This window comes from Ranitomeya variabilis, chromosome 1 (assembly GCF_051348905.1).
Source record: "Ranitomeya variabilis isolate aRanVar5 chromosome 1, aRanVar5.hap1, whole genome shotgun sequence".
Taxonomy (NCBI): Eukaryota; Metazoa; Chordata; class Amphibia; order Anura; family Dendrobatidae; genus Ranitomeya; species Ranitomeya variabilis.
Window position 1 is genome coordinate 723,295,041 of NC_135232.1, and position 17,138 is coordinate 723,312,178.

A 17,138-nucleotide genomic window follows, 5' to 3' on the forward strand; every position below is an offset into this window, starting at 1 on the left:
AGGTCTCGGGTTCCAGCAGAGCCCCCCCGCTCCTGGCATACAAGCTCTGCTCCTGACTCCCTGACCTGACTACATCGATGCGAATATTAATGTCGCCTTCTGCGGGCGGGCGAACACAATTGGGTTTTTGTGTGTGACTGTGTCAAAAGCTGCAAGAGGAAAGATATGGAGCTGTCCTAATCTGTAGTTGTGCGATATTAATGAAGACTTTCAATAATGACTGTCTACAAAATGTCCAATACAGTAGTAATTGCAATACTTCAACAAATGCAAAAATGTGAGTTCGCCAGGACCACTAAAGCGTCCTCCAGCCCCACTTCACCACTCAATTGCCAGTTTGCCTCTTTGTGACCCCTGATTGAGGGTGCTCGGCGGAGAAAACGTCTTGTTTTGCAGCTTCAGAGTATACTTTGGGGTACAGTTTATGAACATTTTCAAGATCTCTGCTTACCATCAGTGAATATTCTTTGAGCTCATTGAGCGCTATGTAGCCATTGAAATAGAAGACAGTAGAGATAATAAAGCGCTGCTGTCTTATCACCAGGATCATAAAAAAACAAAAAAACAATTAAGGCGCTTGGTCTATATTAGTTAAGTGGGGTTATCCGGTGCTGCTCACTTCTACATCGAGAAGTGTGCAGTACCAAAATTGTTACATTTGCACATATCTGCAGAGACGAGTGCACGACACGACGATTGAACACTCACCCCAGTGGGTAAGTGGTGACGCAACATCACTGGCACCACTCATCTCCAATGTGAGAGTGAGTGGCACCGGACATCCCTTTAAGGATCCACTCACACGAAGCTGACCAATCACAATTTCCATAAAATCATTGCAAATTCTAAAAGTTTGCAATATAAAAAATTATCACACCGCATAAATGTGCTACAGGGCTAGAGATATTGGCATATCAGGATTCCAGGAAAGCTGGGTGCCAACCCATCCTGCAGCTGCAATGGCTGCCATATTGATTGTCAGCCAGCTTTCCCAGGAATAATGATCCATTAGACAAGGTGACAGGTGATGTACGATTAAGTTTCCCGATTTATTTGTAGGCGTAGAAGAGATCCTGGAAGTGGAATTATTTTTTTAAATGTCTGCATTTATAAGCTCTTAATGTGAGCGACACGAAACACAAGCAAATAATAAAACCAGTGCTGAGTCAGCTACTTAGCCCCGGCAGAGCGTGCCACCTCTACACCATTTTATAACCCGATTCCTTCCTGAGCCACCTAGGGCTCCCACAAGTGTCAGAAGGCGAAAACACCAAGAAACGGCAGCAGGACCGACCTTGTGTAGATGTTCGAGGGCCAGGACGATCTCCCCGATGTAGATCAGTACTTCACTCTCCGTGAATTTTTCCCTTTGGGATAAATGCGTAAAAAGCTCACCTCCATTAATGTAATCTGCAAAAAGAGAAGTAAACCAGGGACAAAGATTCATAAAAAGGGAAAGTTCAGACTTCATTTTATCCAAAGACAAAGTGTGACCCGCTGCCCTCATCCCAAACTAGAAAAAAATCTACTCTAATATGTGCAGGACCTTCTTGATTATCAAGAGCAGTAACTTGCCATCCATTGTTCATCATCATTCTAACAGCACTAGAGGTGCTGGAACTTTCTTTCCTTCACTTCCCACCATGCATTGCTTTTGCTAATATTCCAATGGCTGGTCTTCCATGAATGGAGAGTCTGCCTATCTGTTATGTCTGCATGCAGTTTGGCAAAAGTAGACAAAGACCTGCCCCAACTCCATGTACAGAGACAAAGACCCGTCCCCACTCTCTCTAAAGAGACCAAGACCCGCCTCCAAAACCTACAGGGGAGTCAAAGACCTGTCACCTCTACCCAAACAGAAACAAAGACCCTCCCCCGTTCTATGTAGAGAAACAAAGACCCGCCCCAGCTCACCATACAGGGACAAAACCACTCACAATACAGAGACAAAGACTCCCCAGGCTCACCATACAGGGACAAAGACCCACCCATGCTCACCATACAAAAACAAACACCATACAAAGACCCACCCACACTCATCAGAGACAAAGACCCGCCTATGCTCACATAAAGAGACAAAGACCCGCTCACCATACAGAGTCAAAGAACCATTGACAAAGACCCACTCACCATACAGAGACAAAGACCCACCCACACTCATCAGAGACAAAGATCCACCTATGCTCACAAAGAGTCAAAGAACCGCTCACCATACAGAGTCAAAGAACCATTGACAAAGACCCACTCACCATACAGAGACAAAGACCCACCCACACTCAGAGACAAAGTCCCGCCTATGCTCACCATAAAGAGACAAAGACCCGCCTATGCTCACATAAAGAGTCAAAGAACCGCTCACCATACAGAGTCAAAGAACCATTGACAAAGACCCACTCACCATACAGAGACAAAGACCTGCTCACCATACAGAGACAAAGAACCGCCCCCGCTCACCATACAGGGACAAAACCGCTCACCATACAGAAACAAAGACTCCCCAGGCTCACCATACAGGGACAAAGACCCACCCATGCTCACCATACAAAAACAAACACCATACAAAGACACACCCACCATACAAAAACAAAGACCCGCCCACACTCACCACACAGAGACAAAGACCCACACTCAGAGACAAAGACCCGCATATGCTCACATAAAGAGACAAAGAACCGCTCACTATACAGAGTCAAAGAACCATTGACAAAGACCCACTCACCATACAGAGACAAAGACCCACCCACACTCATCAGAGACAAAGACCCGCCTATGCTCACCATAAAGAGACAAAGACCTTACTATGCTCACATAAAGAGTCAAAGAACCGCTCACCATACAGAGTCAAAGAACCATTGAGAAACACCCACTCACCATACACAGAGACAAAGACCCGCTCACCATACACAGAGACAAAGACCCGCTCACCATACAGAGACAAAGACCCGCTCACCATACAGAGACAAAGACCGATCCCCGCTCACCATACAGAGACAAAGACCGGTCCCCGCTCACCATACAGAGACAAAGACTGGTCCCTTCACAATACAGAGACAAAGACTGGTTCCTGCTCGTCATACAGAGACAACAGAGACAAAAATTTGTCCCCCCTTTGCCATAGAGACAAAGAACTGTCCCCGCTCACCATACAGAGACAAAACTCCGCCCACGCTCACCATAAAGAAGCAAAGACCCACCCACACACCATACAGAGACAAATACCCACCCCTGCTCACCATACAGAGACAAACACTGGTCCCCCCTCACCACACAGAGACAAAGACTGGTCCCTCCTCACCACACAGAGACAAGGACACACCCATGCTCGCCATACAGAGACAAACACTGGTCCCCCCTCACCAGAGACAAACACTGGTCCCCCCTTACCATACAGAGACAAAGACTGGTTCCTCCTCACCGCACAGAGACAAAGACCCGCCCACGCTCGCCATACAGAGACAAAGACAGGTCCCCCCTCACCATACAGAGACAAAGACCAGTACCCGCTCGCCATATAGAGACAACAGAGACAAAGGCTGGTCCCACCTCACCATACAGAGACAGAGACTGGTACTCACTCGCCATATAGAGACAGAGACTGGCTCCCGCTCACTATAAAGAGACAAAGACCGGCCCCCATTCACCATACAGAGTCAGAAACTTGTCCCCATCTCTTGTAATCTGTCTTGATGTCTATCTTGGTATAACCCTAATAAACAGGCAGTGAAGTAGTTACAGAGAAGTAAGACACTTTAATGGCTGTCACAGCAGAAGAAGTTTTTGGACTCAAAATGTCATTTTGGATAAAGCAGTGAAAAAAGTTAATATTGAGCCTGTCTTCAATCTCTGCACGCAGCACATAGCTCAGCACGTCTGCCCTTTTGTTTTGGCAATATGTGGGTATCTCAGCACGCAGACTCTACCAATCTAAACTCACAACGTGTCTCACTGACTTATCAACACTTATTTTTAAGTTGCACTAACTACAGTAATTGCATCGATCTTGTAGACTGTGAGCCTTCACGGGCCGAGTCCTCTCTCCTCCTGAACCAATCGGTGACTTGTATCAAGATTATTGCATTAGTTTATTATTATGTATACCCCTTTTCACACAAAGCGCCATGGAATAAATGGTGCTATAATAATAATAAATAATAATCCTCTCCCAACATTTACATCACACCTGATGACATGTGATTGACAGGGGCAGATAATGAATTTGTGCAAGGCAGGCAGATAGAGAACTTGCATCTCTGAACCTCAGATCCACCCGGCAGTGAAGTTCCCTACTTTACAGAAGTTCACTACAGACCGGTGATGAGCGTCGTAAGAATATTCACCACCTCCTTCATAGCGGGAGTGTTCATTGCTCTCACTGCTCCTCTGCAGCAGTTCCTAGATACCTTGCACACATTTCCCCAGATAAGATCATCTCTGCATCTCGCACAGTTAAAACATTTTTAAAAGCACATATAATACCTGATGAAGGCCGCTGTGGGCTGAAACGCGTTGTTTCGTTCTTATTAAAGTGTCCTAATAAATTTGGTACTGAGCAAAATATCTCAACTTCCAAACTATCCTTGTCTTCCGGAAGCGCCAAGAAAGGAATTTATTTTTCTAACCACAGTGAAGCCAGTGTTACACAGAGTATAATACCGTCACATTCTCACACCTGATGTATAAAAATATAAATTCATTCTTACCCAAAATGAGATGAAGTTTTGTGTCCGTCTGGAAAGCATAATGAAGGGTTACAAGGAATGGAGATTGGCGGATGTGTTCCAGCACCTGACGCTCCGTCCGCGTGTGCTCCGCAGTCTTGGCTTTCTGGATGATAGTTGCCTTCTTTAAAACTTTCATAGCATAAAGTTTCCCGGAGTCATGACCGCTGATCTTCCGGACCAGGAATACTTTGCCATAAGCTACAAAGAAAAAGACAAATTAAGAACTAAGATTCTCCATGAATGATGGAGTCAGGCTATGAGCTTCTAAGTGCACGTCATAAAAGCTGCAGCGGCTTCCAGCTGAAATATCAGCAATTCACTGCAGATTGCTCGCGTCAACCGTGTAATTTCTGCAGCCATTAGCAAATAATTGCAATATTGCAGCAGCAACTTCTCCATGGCGGTGTAGACGCAGGCAGTGGGTTCCTGAGCGCAGACCCCGGCTATAGAGGGCAGCCTGCAGCCCAATTCAGCTGCAAGTCTCCTGATGGGATCCCCTTTGTATCGGTGAAAGAAGCGGATGCTTGGTATTCATTTTTGCTCTGCAAGGGAAGTTAGGGGATACAGGCACCCAATAAAATTGCTGTGGTCATCAGCGGGGTGCTGCTCTTTACAGGCTAAAAGAGGGGGATCCCAAGCAGGGAACCTGTGCAATTCTTCTCCTAACCAAACTGTTCCTGTAATAAAATCCTACTACAGTGTCCATCTTTGGCCCTTTCCCTATTGTACATTTTTTAAATTTGTATTTCTTTAGTTGGACAGGATCTGCACCAAAACCACAAACGGATGAAGAAAGATGTGTCCAAACTGCTGACTGTTCGGACAGGACTTCCCCCACTGCCGAGGTTGGGTAACACCAAGGTCCTATGTAGCCACAATGACACTCCTAATTTTCTGTTGTACAGCCTGATCCACCACCATCAATACGAGGCGTTACTACAGACATTATCACAAATATGACATCCCTATAGGTGTTGATGGAATGTCTATTCAACAACGGATTTGCTGTTTCTGCCAGAGGACCCCCGTCAAGGTCAGGTTGCAGTTATGATATGCGACTAGATCCCGAGAGCCGCCATTCACTTACAGCTCTTGGATCATACGTTTGGAGATATCCATGTAGAATTTCCCAGTGACACCTCCAGCAAGCAGAGATCTTGATAACGGTGAAGAATGCAAACACAAAGTGGAAAGGGGCAGAATTTTTCATTTCGTGATGATGGAGAAACATTGCCATGAAGACGTGATAGATCCAGCTCGGGAAGGCATTGGGAAATTCTGAGATATTCAGCATTATTGATTGGGGGAGTAATTGCACGAGTCGACACACAGAGAGACGCTCGATATATGTAGGTGTGAAATACAAGAAAATGTCAGGATGAGGCAGCGGAAAGCAGCCCATTAGGACACATGTATGAGGTAGTACGGTGGCATGCGGCATCCTCTGTGTGCCCTCCAGTATGTAAGGCATCAGGATCATGCAGCGCAAACATTACAGCCACTTCTGAAGCCTCATCATGCGTCAAAAACTGCTGCAACATGTGGAAACGCAAATATCTATCATCAAAAATGACTTTTATTAAAGCAACCTACCTCCCGTGCCCAGGACCTTCAGAAGCTCGAAGTTCTCGATTCCAACCTTCTCTGCGTGTCCCGTCAAGTTTGCTATAAAAGAAATTCATCAGATATAAAGAGGTCCATTAATTAATTAATGAAGCATGATAGCGACCATATTTCATCGTCATCCCCCATTATTAATCATTATGATGTGGGAAACATCCGGCTGAGGCTTGTGGGTCACATACAATCAAATGGATCGATGTTATTCCATCAGCGTCGGGCTCATTAATATAAAAATCTCTTATTGCAGTGTAAGGGTCTGAGTCAGCCGGACGGATAATTAGTTATGGAAGAGAGCCTGATACTGATGCATCTGAACCAGTAATGCCCGATCCTTCCTCATCTGACATCATTGATCATCATCATCATCTACCCCCAGCAGCCACCTCATAGCCCACCAGGGAAAGCCCCAATAGGTATAATGGTTTGGCATCTGGCCGCTGACGGAACACTCAGTACATAAGTTATATGACACATCAGTGAGGCCAATGGCACCTATTTGACCCTCACCAGATCTTATGGGGGCATTAATGCATCAGAGGAGCTTCAACTGGCAACACTAGGTGCACAACAAGAACTAACACTATATACACAGGGGACAAAATACTACTCTGCACCATATATGCAGGTTACACACCACTGCTATACATCAGGTACACAGAGTACGTACTAGAAGAGATGCTTCGTGCCCTTTTAGTCAAAAGGCATTCAGGGCAGTGACAGGTCATTACCATTTCATTATAGAAAGAGAACAGTATGTACTAGCACAGGGAAATATGCAATTAGCAGAATGTAATCCACAAACCTATTAAAATAATAGAGGATGTCTCAATAATTTATTGCTGCAGTGATACAATATAATTCTAAAGCTAAAAGAGAAGGAAACCGCTCATCTCAATAGTGGAGAAATAAGGGCGCAACCCCAAGACAGCAAGCGCTGAACCCCATAAAGTGATCTACTGTAATTACATCACTGATCCTGTATTATACTCCAGAGCTGCACTCACTATTCTGCTGGTGCAGTCACTGTGTACATACATTACACTACTGATCCTGTAGTTATCCTGAGTTACACCCTCCTGTATTATACTCCAGAGCTGCACTCACTATTCTGCTGGTGCCGTCAATGTGTACATACGTTACTGATCCTGAGTTACATCCTGTATTATATTCCAGAGCTGCACTCACAATTCTGATGGTGCAGTCACTGTGTACATACATTGCATTACTGATGCTGTACTGATTATGTATTATACTCCAGAGCTGAAATCACTATTCTGCTGGTGCAGTCACTGTGTACATACATTACATTCCTGATCCTGAGTTACATTCTGTATTATACTCCAGAGCTGAACTTACTATTCTGCTGGTGCAGTCACTGTGTACATACATTACATTACTGATCCTGAGTTACATTCTGTATTATACCCCAGAGCTGCACTCACTATTCTGCTGGTGCAGTCACTGTGTACATACATTGCATTACTGATGCTGTACTGATTATGTATTATACTCCAGAGCTGAAATCACTATTCTGCTGGTGCAGTCACTGTGTACATACATTACATTACTGATCCTGAGTTACATCCTGTATTATACTCCAGAGCTGCACTCACTATTCTGCTGGTGTAGTCACTGTGTAAATACAGTACAGACCAAAAGTTTGGACACACCTCATTTAAAGATTTTTCTGTATTTTCATGACTATGAAAATTGTACATTCACACTGAAGGCATCAAAACTATGAATTAACACATGTGGAATTATATACTTAACAAAAAAGTGTGAAACAACTGAAATTATGTCTTATATTCTAGGTTCTTCAAAGTAGCCACCTTTTGCTTTAATGACTGCTTTGCACACTCCTGGCATTCTCATGATGAGCTTCAAGAGGTAGTCACCGGGAATGGTTTTCACTTCACAGGTGCGCCCTGTCAGGTTTAATAAGTGGGATTTCTTGCCTTATAAATGGGGTTGGGACCATCGGTGGGTTGTGCAGAAGTCTGGTGGATACACTGCTGATAGTCCTACTGAATAGACTGTTAGAATTTGTATTATGGCAAGAAAAAAAGCAGCTAAGTAAAGAAAAACGAGTGGCCATCATTACTTTAAGAAATGAAGTGCAGTCAGTCCGAAAAATTGGGAAAACTTTGAAAGTGTCCCCAAGTGCAGTGGCAAAAACCATCAAGCGCTACAAAGAAACTGGCTCACATGAGGACCGCCCCAGGAAAGGAAGACCAAGAGTCACCTCTGCTTCTGAGGATAAGTTTATCAGAGTCACCAGCCTCAGAAATCGCAGGTTAACAGCAGCTCAGATTGGAGGTCAATGCCACACAGAGTTCTAGCAGCAGACACATCTCTACAACAACTGTTAAGAGGAGACTTTGTGCAGCAGGCCTTCATGGTAAAATAGCTGCTAGGAAACCACTGCTAAGGACAGGCAACAAGCAAAAGAGACTTGTTCGGGCTAAAGAACACAAGGAATGGACATTAGACCAGTGGAAATCTGTGCTTTGGTCTGATGAGTCCAAATTTGAGATCTTTGATTCCAACCACCGTGTCTTTGTGCGACGCAGAAAAGGTGAATGGATGGACTCTACGTGCCTGGTTCCCACCGTGAAGCAGGGAGGAGGAGGTGTGATGGTGTGGGGGTGCTTTGCTGGTGACACTGTTGGGGATTTATTCAAAATTGAAGGCATACTGAACCAGCATGGCTACCACAGCATCTTGCAGCGGCATGCTATTCCATCCGGTTTGCGTTTAGTTGGACCATCATTTATTTTTCAACAGGACAATGACCCCAAACACACCTCCATGCTGTGTAAGGGCTATTTGACCAAGAAGACGAGTGATGGGGTGCTACGCCAGATGACCTGGCCTCCACAGTCACCAGACCTGAACCCAATCGAGATGGTTTGGGGTGAGCTGGACAGCAGAGTGAAGGCAAAAGGGCCAACAAGTGCTAAGCATCTCTGGGAACTCCTTCAAGATTGTTGGAAGACCATTCCCGGTGACTACCTCTTGAAGTTCAAGAGAATGCCAAGAGTGTGCAAAGCAGTCATCAAAGCAAAGGGTGGCTACTTCGAAGAACCTAGAATATAAGACATATTTTCAGTTGTTTCACACTTTTTTGTTAAGTATCTAATTCCACGTGTTAATTCATAGTTTTGATGCCTTCAGTGTGAATGTTCAATTTTCATAGTCATGAAAATAGAGAAAAATCTTTAAATGAGAAGGTGTGTCCAAACTTTTGGTCTGTACTGTACATTACATTACTGATCCTATATTCATCCTGAATTATACTCCAGAGCTGTACGCACTATTCTGCTGGTGCAGTCACTGCGTACATACATTATATTACTGATCCTGATTTACATCCTGTATTATACTCCAGAGCTGCGCTCACTATTGTGCTGGTGGTCTAGTAATGCAGCAAATCTGGGAAGCTACAGAAGTTCATATGAAAAAAGCTCCTCCTGAATGTGTTTGTTTTCTAGAGTGATGGTGAGGGTAGTTCTCACTATATAAGTGTCCTAACACTGTGCGTCTCCTTAAACTGCAGCACAATGCACCCATCACTGGGGTCCAGTGGCCTCCTCCATGCGTGTTCCTTCCTTCTGTGGCTGCTCATTACTGGGAGCCCCCTGACCAAACATCAATACAGAATGACAGATGTCTCAGGAGAATAAATGGCGCAGATGTGTGCTCTCTTGTGAATATCGCTGAAAGGTTCCTTATGCCTGAAAATATCTCAATACTTTCGCCTACACAACCTCAAAACTGAAGGAGGAAGAGAAGCTTTCACTGCTGTACATTGAAGAAAATCCCGGGGCTTTCATCGCCGCCATTTCCTTTTTTTCTTTCTCTCATTTCTTCCCCACTTAAATCTTTTCTAATGAAAACTTCCTCTCCATCTGGCGAAACACATCATTTTGTGCCTTCCTGCTGAGCTAAATGCAGTACACAAATGTTTATAGAGATGGAAGAAAAGGGCACGGATCCAGAACCGCAGCAAGAGATCAGCGAGGAGGGGTAAAGAACTATAGGTTCCAGCATGCCATAGATCACCTGCAGTGCCCACCTCCTCCCTTTTACAATGCACGACTGAGGGTTACGTGCCACAATGTGAAATAGCATCTCGTCCGTTCCGGGGACATCTGCCGGATTAATTCCAGAACACGTTCAATCTTGGCTCGTGGCTTAGAAGATTAACGAAAGAAAAAAAGCTTTAGACCTCGGATCTCAGTAACTGCCATGTATAGATTATATATACTCCACTACTGATATGTGCAGGAAACACAGGATCGGTAAAGGTGGTCCGTTTAGGGAACATGAATGAGGTTGGGATGTTATGTCCCATTGTAAAGACCATCGCGGGCTCCAGCTGATACCTGGGGACCAATGCACTGATCCTCAAACAAACTTTCTGCCGGAGTTTTGGAAGATCGACCCATGGTGGTCCGCTGATCGCTGCAGCAGATTTCAGCCTTAAGGGGGTCTTTTCCATGATAACCCATATTCACACACAGAGTGTTGCAGCTTTTTTTTGTGGTTCACATTTTCCACAGCAGATTTCTTTCAGGATAAATTTTACTGCAGCTTCAGCACAGATTTGCAGAAAAGGACTTGGGATGAGTCTTGTCCGCAGCACCAAAACCCTTGTCAAATCCAGCACGTGGACAGGTAGGACAGGGTGCACGATCAGTGTGGACCCCCAGCAGCAGAATGAATGGACTACAGTGCCATAGGCTCAGCGGCCCATACCTACAAGTGTCAAAAATGGTTCTCAGCACAGGTACAGCACATCCGAGTTTCCAGATTAGTAGATTCTGCATACTGCCCAGCTATTCCCTGGAAATAGGGCATCTTGTTCCTAAACATTTAGTGTCGAAAATGGTGAGAACACGCAACGTAGAGCATAGCTGAGGCTGGTCAAACATTTGACAGAAAGCATAATATTTTTGTTGGATTAGCAGCATTTCCAGATCATCTGATGTCAGATTTATGGATTGACACATATTGCAGAAAAAGTTCATAGTCTGGGATATAAATCAAGGCTTCCTTAGCTATGTGCACAAGTACGGCGAGTACAGAAAATGTTCCTGTGTGTCCAGACTTGCTGTTACATTCCTGAATATCAGGTGCTTTATTAAAGTTTTCTACATTTCTAATGGAATCCTGTTCAGACACAAGGATACAAAGAAGTTCTGGTTTATTACAGTTGCATCCAGTGACAATCCTCTGCACTCCGGATGGATACATTGTAGCTTCTGACACAAGTATCCAATGTCGTGTTCACACCTGCAGCCAGCCCTTAGTTACAGAACACTGCAGAAATGATGGAAAAGTAGTGCTGCACGTTGCGAGATTAGTCTCCCCAAAATTAGGAAAACCACAACTGGTTCTTTTACAAGTTACTGGATCCGACGGGTTCAGTGGCTTCCATTTTCAACCACGACGCAGATGTGAAGCACAAATGGTCAGACCTGGATACAACTGGAACAGACTCTCAGCTGTGAAAAGTATCAGCTCATTATAGGTTTGCTGAATCTGGATCTAAAAAAAAATCTTAAGATGTGTACAACACTATGGAGCAAGTTATCACTATAGAAGCAATGCTGTGTAGATGTCAGTCTTCACTGCAGTTTTTGCTATTCTGTTCATACACCAGAAAGATCAGGATGAACAACGAGTCCATTAAACAGCAGTCCTCCATGCTGAAATCTATGGGGCCCCCTGGAAAGGCCTCTTAAAACTGGACTGGTGCAGCCAACCCTGGGTAGATTATCAATGCTGCAGAGCAACGTGCATAGTTCTGCAGTCTGCGCTCAGCGTCGGACCGCCAGATGTCGACATTATGCGTTCCAAGCTCCTAATCCTCCCTAAACATTGTGTGCCGAAAAACATAAAACTTCTGCAAGGAGACGGAACAAAAGCGGCTAATTTCAAAGAGTCATCAGATGAGAAAACACTATGAAGAGTCACGTTCCACACAGCGGATCCTGCAATGTTATCCTTATATAATGCCCACTAGTGACTCCAAAAACATGGCAGAGCGGCAGAAGCCATTCATCCTGGTGAATATGAGGATAAAATAGTGAACAGATGGAGGGAAGGGGTGAGTCCAGGCGTACAAACACACACGGCACGCCTGACATCAATGTGCTCGCTTTACAGCACTGAGCAAGGCGCTGGAAACGCTCCAAGAGAGCAGACAGTGGCAGAGACGCTCGCGCACTCGAAAAGCAAAACAGACACTTCTTAGACAACAAATGGCGCTTTCATCCTCTGAATTTTGCGGTGGCGCATCACAGACGTTGCAGATGCCATGAAATAAGGAAAAGGCAGGACGAACCGTGAGACTGTGGCGTTTCTGTGAATGTAATATCTACAGTGGAAATAAGTCTACACACCCCAGGGAAATTCCCAGGTTTTTACCATGTTCAAATATTATACCAAGAAGAATAATTTCAGAACTTTGTCCTCTTTTAATGACATCGATGATCTCCACAAATCCAGTGAAAAGAAAAAAATATTTTTGGGTGGAAAAAAAAAAAAGTGATTGCATAAATCTGCACACCCTTACACTAAGGCCGGCCTCACACTCAGCGTATAAAAATACGGTCCGTATTTTACGGCCGTATTACGCCACAAAATTCTCAAAATGGTGATCCGTATGTCATCCGTAGGCAGGGTGTGGCAGCGTATTTTGCGCATGGCATCCTCCCTATGTAATCCGTATGGCATCCGTACTGCGATATTTTCTCGCAGGCTTGCAAAACTGACATCTAATGGATTTATGTGCTCAAATGTTCGTTAAAACATATATACAGTATGTATATATATATATATATATATATATATATATATATATATATATATATATATATATATATATATATATATATCATTGAGACACATATATATATTCTGTATTTATATTTAATTCAGCACGATATATGTGAAAAGCCGGTAATTCAATTGCCAGCTTTTCATTTCTCCTTCACAAACCCGACATGATATGAGACATGGTTTACATACAGTAAACCATCTCATATCCCTTTTTTTTGCATATTCCACACTACTGTTAGTAGTGTGTATGTGCAAAATTTTGGCGCTGTAGGGTTGAATAAATAATAAAGGGTTAAATCGCGGAAAAAATTGGCGTGGCCTCCCGCGCAATTTTCTCCGCCAGAGTGGTAAAGCCAGTGACTGAGGGCAGATATTAATAGCCTAGAGAGGGTCCATGGTTATTGGCCCCCCCCTGGCTACAAACATCTGCCCCCAGCCACCCCAGAAAAGGCACATCTGGAAGATGCGCCTATTCTGGCACTTGGCCTCTCTCTTCCCACTCCCGTCTAGCGGTGGGATATGGGGTAATGAAGGGTTAATGTCACCTTGCTATTGTAAGGTGACATTAAGCCAGATTAATAATGGAGAGGCGTCAATGACACCTATCCATTATTAATCCAATAGTACTAAATGGTTAATAAAACACATTATTTACAAGTATTTTAATGAAATAAAGACACAGGTTGTTGTAATATTTTATTAGACTCTTAATCCACCTGAAGACCATCGCCCTGAAACAAAGTTAAAAAAACAAACAACAATATTCCATACCTTCCGTCGTTATGTCCCACGATGTAAATCCATCTGAAGGGGTTAAATCATTTTACAGCCAGGAGCTGTGCTAAAGCACTCGCTCCTGCCTGTAAAACCCCGGGTACTGAATGGAAAGCAGTTTGATCTGTAGTTACCTTGAGTCGCGGTGATGCTCCCTCTGCTGGATGTTCTCATATTAACTCGAGCGTGGGAATTTTTCCAAGGCTCCAGTTCATGAGGACATCCAGCAGAGGGCGCCTCACCGCAACTCAAGGTAACTACAGGTCACCCTGCTTTCCATTCAGTACCCGGGGTTTTACAGGCAGGAGCGAGTGCTTTAGCACAGCTCCTGGCTGTAAAATGATTTAACCCCTTCAGATGGATTTACTTCGTGGGACGTGACTGATCATCGGAAGGTATGAGATATTGTTGATTTGTTATTTTTACTTTTTCACAGAACGAGGGTCTTCAGCTGGATTAAGAGAATAATAAAATATTACAACAACCTGTGTCTTTATTTCATTAAAGGACTTTGTAATAATGTGTGTGTGTTTTATTAACCATTTCGTACTATTGGATTAATAACGGATAGGTGTCATAATTGCAAGGTAACATTAACCCTTCATTACCCCATATTGAGATATATTAGATATAGATTGACATATACTGCATTGAGAAAAAAGTGAAAAAAAAAAAACGCACAAAAAACGCGCAAAATACCTGTCAAAAACGCAAGTGGATTTCTGGCAGAAATGTCCAGTTTTTGTCAGGAAATTTCTGCAAGAAATCCTGAACGTGTGCACATACCCTTAGGGTTGCTGTCATCCTGAAAGTTGAAATTCCTCTTCACCTTCAAGACCTGAAGGTTTTGATGCAAAATTGACTGATATTTGGACTGTTCATAACTCCCTCCCCTTCACTAAAGCCCTAGTTCCAAATGCAGAAAAGCAGCCCTAAAGCACAATGCTGCACCCACCCTGCCTCACTGTGGGTATGATGAAATTTTGGTGATGCACAGGGTTGGCATTGAGCCAAACGTAACTGTTGGAATTATGGCCAAAAAGTTCCACATTCAGATATGACACGTTTTCTACATGCTCTCAGCAACACATAGCCGGGATAGTAAGTTTATCTTTTTAAGTAAACAGTTCCATCTTGCCATCTCTCTCAATCCATTTGCAGGCCCTCGCTTGGCAAAATAATAAACGCACAAGATACATACCTTCTGATGTCTGATCACGTCCCACAAGGTAATCCATCTGAAGGGGTTAACTAATATTACAGGCACGAGCTGCGATAAACCACTCGCTCGTGCCTGTAATCCCCGGGTGCTGAAAGGAAAGCAGTGATCTATACTTACATTGAGTCGCGGTGAGGCGCCCCTGCTGGATGTTCTCATGAACTGCAGCCTGGGAACTTTTTCCCACGCTCCAGGTCATATGAGGACATCCACCAGGGGGCGCATCACCGCGACTGAAGGAAATGTAGGTCATTGACCTACATTTCATTCATTCGCCGGGGATTACAGGCACGGAGCACAGCTGCATTTGCAGGGCTCCTGCTTGTAAATTATTTTAACCCCTTCAGATGGATTACCTCGTGGGACGTGACGGTTCAGCTGAGGGTATGTATCTTGTGCGTTTATTATTTTGCCAAGCGAGGGTCTGCAAATGGATTGAGAGAGCAATAAATTATTAAAACAACCGCTGTGTTTATTTCATTAAAATACTTTTAAATCATGTGTGTGTGTGTGTGTGTGTGTTTTTTAACCCTTTCATACAATTGGATTAATAATGGATAGGTGTCATAATTGACGCCTCTCCATTATTAATCTGGCTTAATGTCACCTTACAATAGCAAGGTGGCATTAACCCTTCATTACCCCATATCCCACCGCTACACGGGAATGGGAAGAGAGTGGCCAAGTGCCAGAACAGGTGCATCTTCCAGATGTGCTTTTTCTGGGGTGGCTGGGGGCAGATGTTTTTAGCCACGGGGGGCCAATAACCATGGACCCTCTGCTGGCTATTAATATCTGCCCTCAGTCACTGGCTTTACCATTCTGGCGGAGAAAATTGCGCGGGAGCCCACGCCAATTTTTTCCGCCATTTAACCCTTTATTTTAGCAGCTACAGTGCCCATATTTTGCACATACACACTACTAACATTAGTAGTGTGGAATATGCAAAAAAAATGGGGATATGAGATGGTTTACTGTATGTAAACCATGTCTCATATCCTGTCGGGTTTGTGCAGGAGAAATGAAAAGCCGGCAATTGAATTACCGGCTTATCACAGATATCGCGCTGAATGAAATCTAAATACAGACTATATATATATCAATGACACATAAATATATATATATATATATATATATATATATATATATATATATATATATATATATATATATATATATATATATATATATATATGTTTTCCCGAACATTTGAGCAGATAAATCCATTAGATGTCGGTTTTGCAAGCCTGCGCGAAAATCTCGCAGTACGGATGCCATACGGATTACATACGGAGGATGCCATGCGCAAAATACGGTGACACACCCTGACTACGGATCAATATTTTGGGAACATTTCTCCGTATTACGGCCGTAGTACGGACGTATAATACGTGGCATATTGTCTTACGCCAAGTGTGACGCCGGCCTTACATGCAGTAATTCTTCATCATTTTGAAGATCTTTGCTTGCTGCCACTGAATGGAAATATTGTTTCTATTTAGAGACTGAAAACGGAGATCTGATGCTTCTCATGGCTGAGGATTTGCTGCAGTTGAATCTAAACCACAAGACTGCAATGTATCAGTGCAGGTAAGAGCTATCGAGTACAACAAAAAGATTTGCATGACCCTGGCCCAGATACGTCAGTATCGAGAGACCCTGCAAACCTTCTCCTACCTGTGGGCATACCCTATTTGTAGGCACAGCACAACGACATATGATATTTTTATGGTCTGAACATGCATAAGAATGTCCCATTCATTGACAGCAAACACATTTAGATGAGTGAATGGGATGGAAATGATCAAATACAAAAACAATCTGCAACAAAATCTCCGGGAATTAATGGGGAGGGGGTTATTGAAACAAAAAACGGGCAAATCAGTAAGGCAAATGGAAACTGTAGAGTGTAAACACAGCGATAAAGCTGCCGAACTGTGAGAGACACTGTG

The 17,138-nt window shown here is 43.7% G+C and overlaps 2 protein-coding genes across 3 annotated transcripts in view; one reads left to right on the forward strand and one right to left on the reverse strand.

The window, feature by feature from the left end:
- Window positions 1-17,138, forward strand: part of LOC143798623 (protein kinase C theta type-like) — a 1,028,586-nt gene that overhangs the window by 836,515 nt on the left and 174,933 nt on the right. The window lies entirely within an intron of this gene.
- Window positions 1-17,138, reverse strand: part of RPS6KA5 (ribosomal protein S6 kinase A5) — a 35,837-nt gene that overhangs the window by 15,121 nt on the left and 3,578 nt on the right. For both annotated transcript variants that reach the window (XM_077267687.1, XM_077267692.1), the window contains exons 2-4: window positions 6,315-6,386; window positions 4,701-4,919; window positions 1,295-1,410 (exon numbers count right to left, since the gene is read on the reverse strand). In XM_077267687.1, coding sequence (XP_077123802.1) covers window positions 1,295-1,410; window positions 4,701-4,857 — 273 coding nt within the window. In that variant the 5' untranslated portion in view covers window positions 4,858-4,919; window positions 6,315-6,386. The remainder of the gene's footprint in view (window positions 1-1,294; window positions 1,411-4,700; window positions 4,920-6,314; window positions 6,387-17,138) is intronic.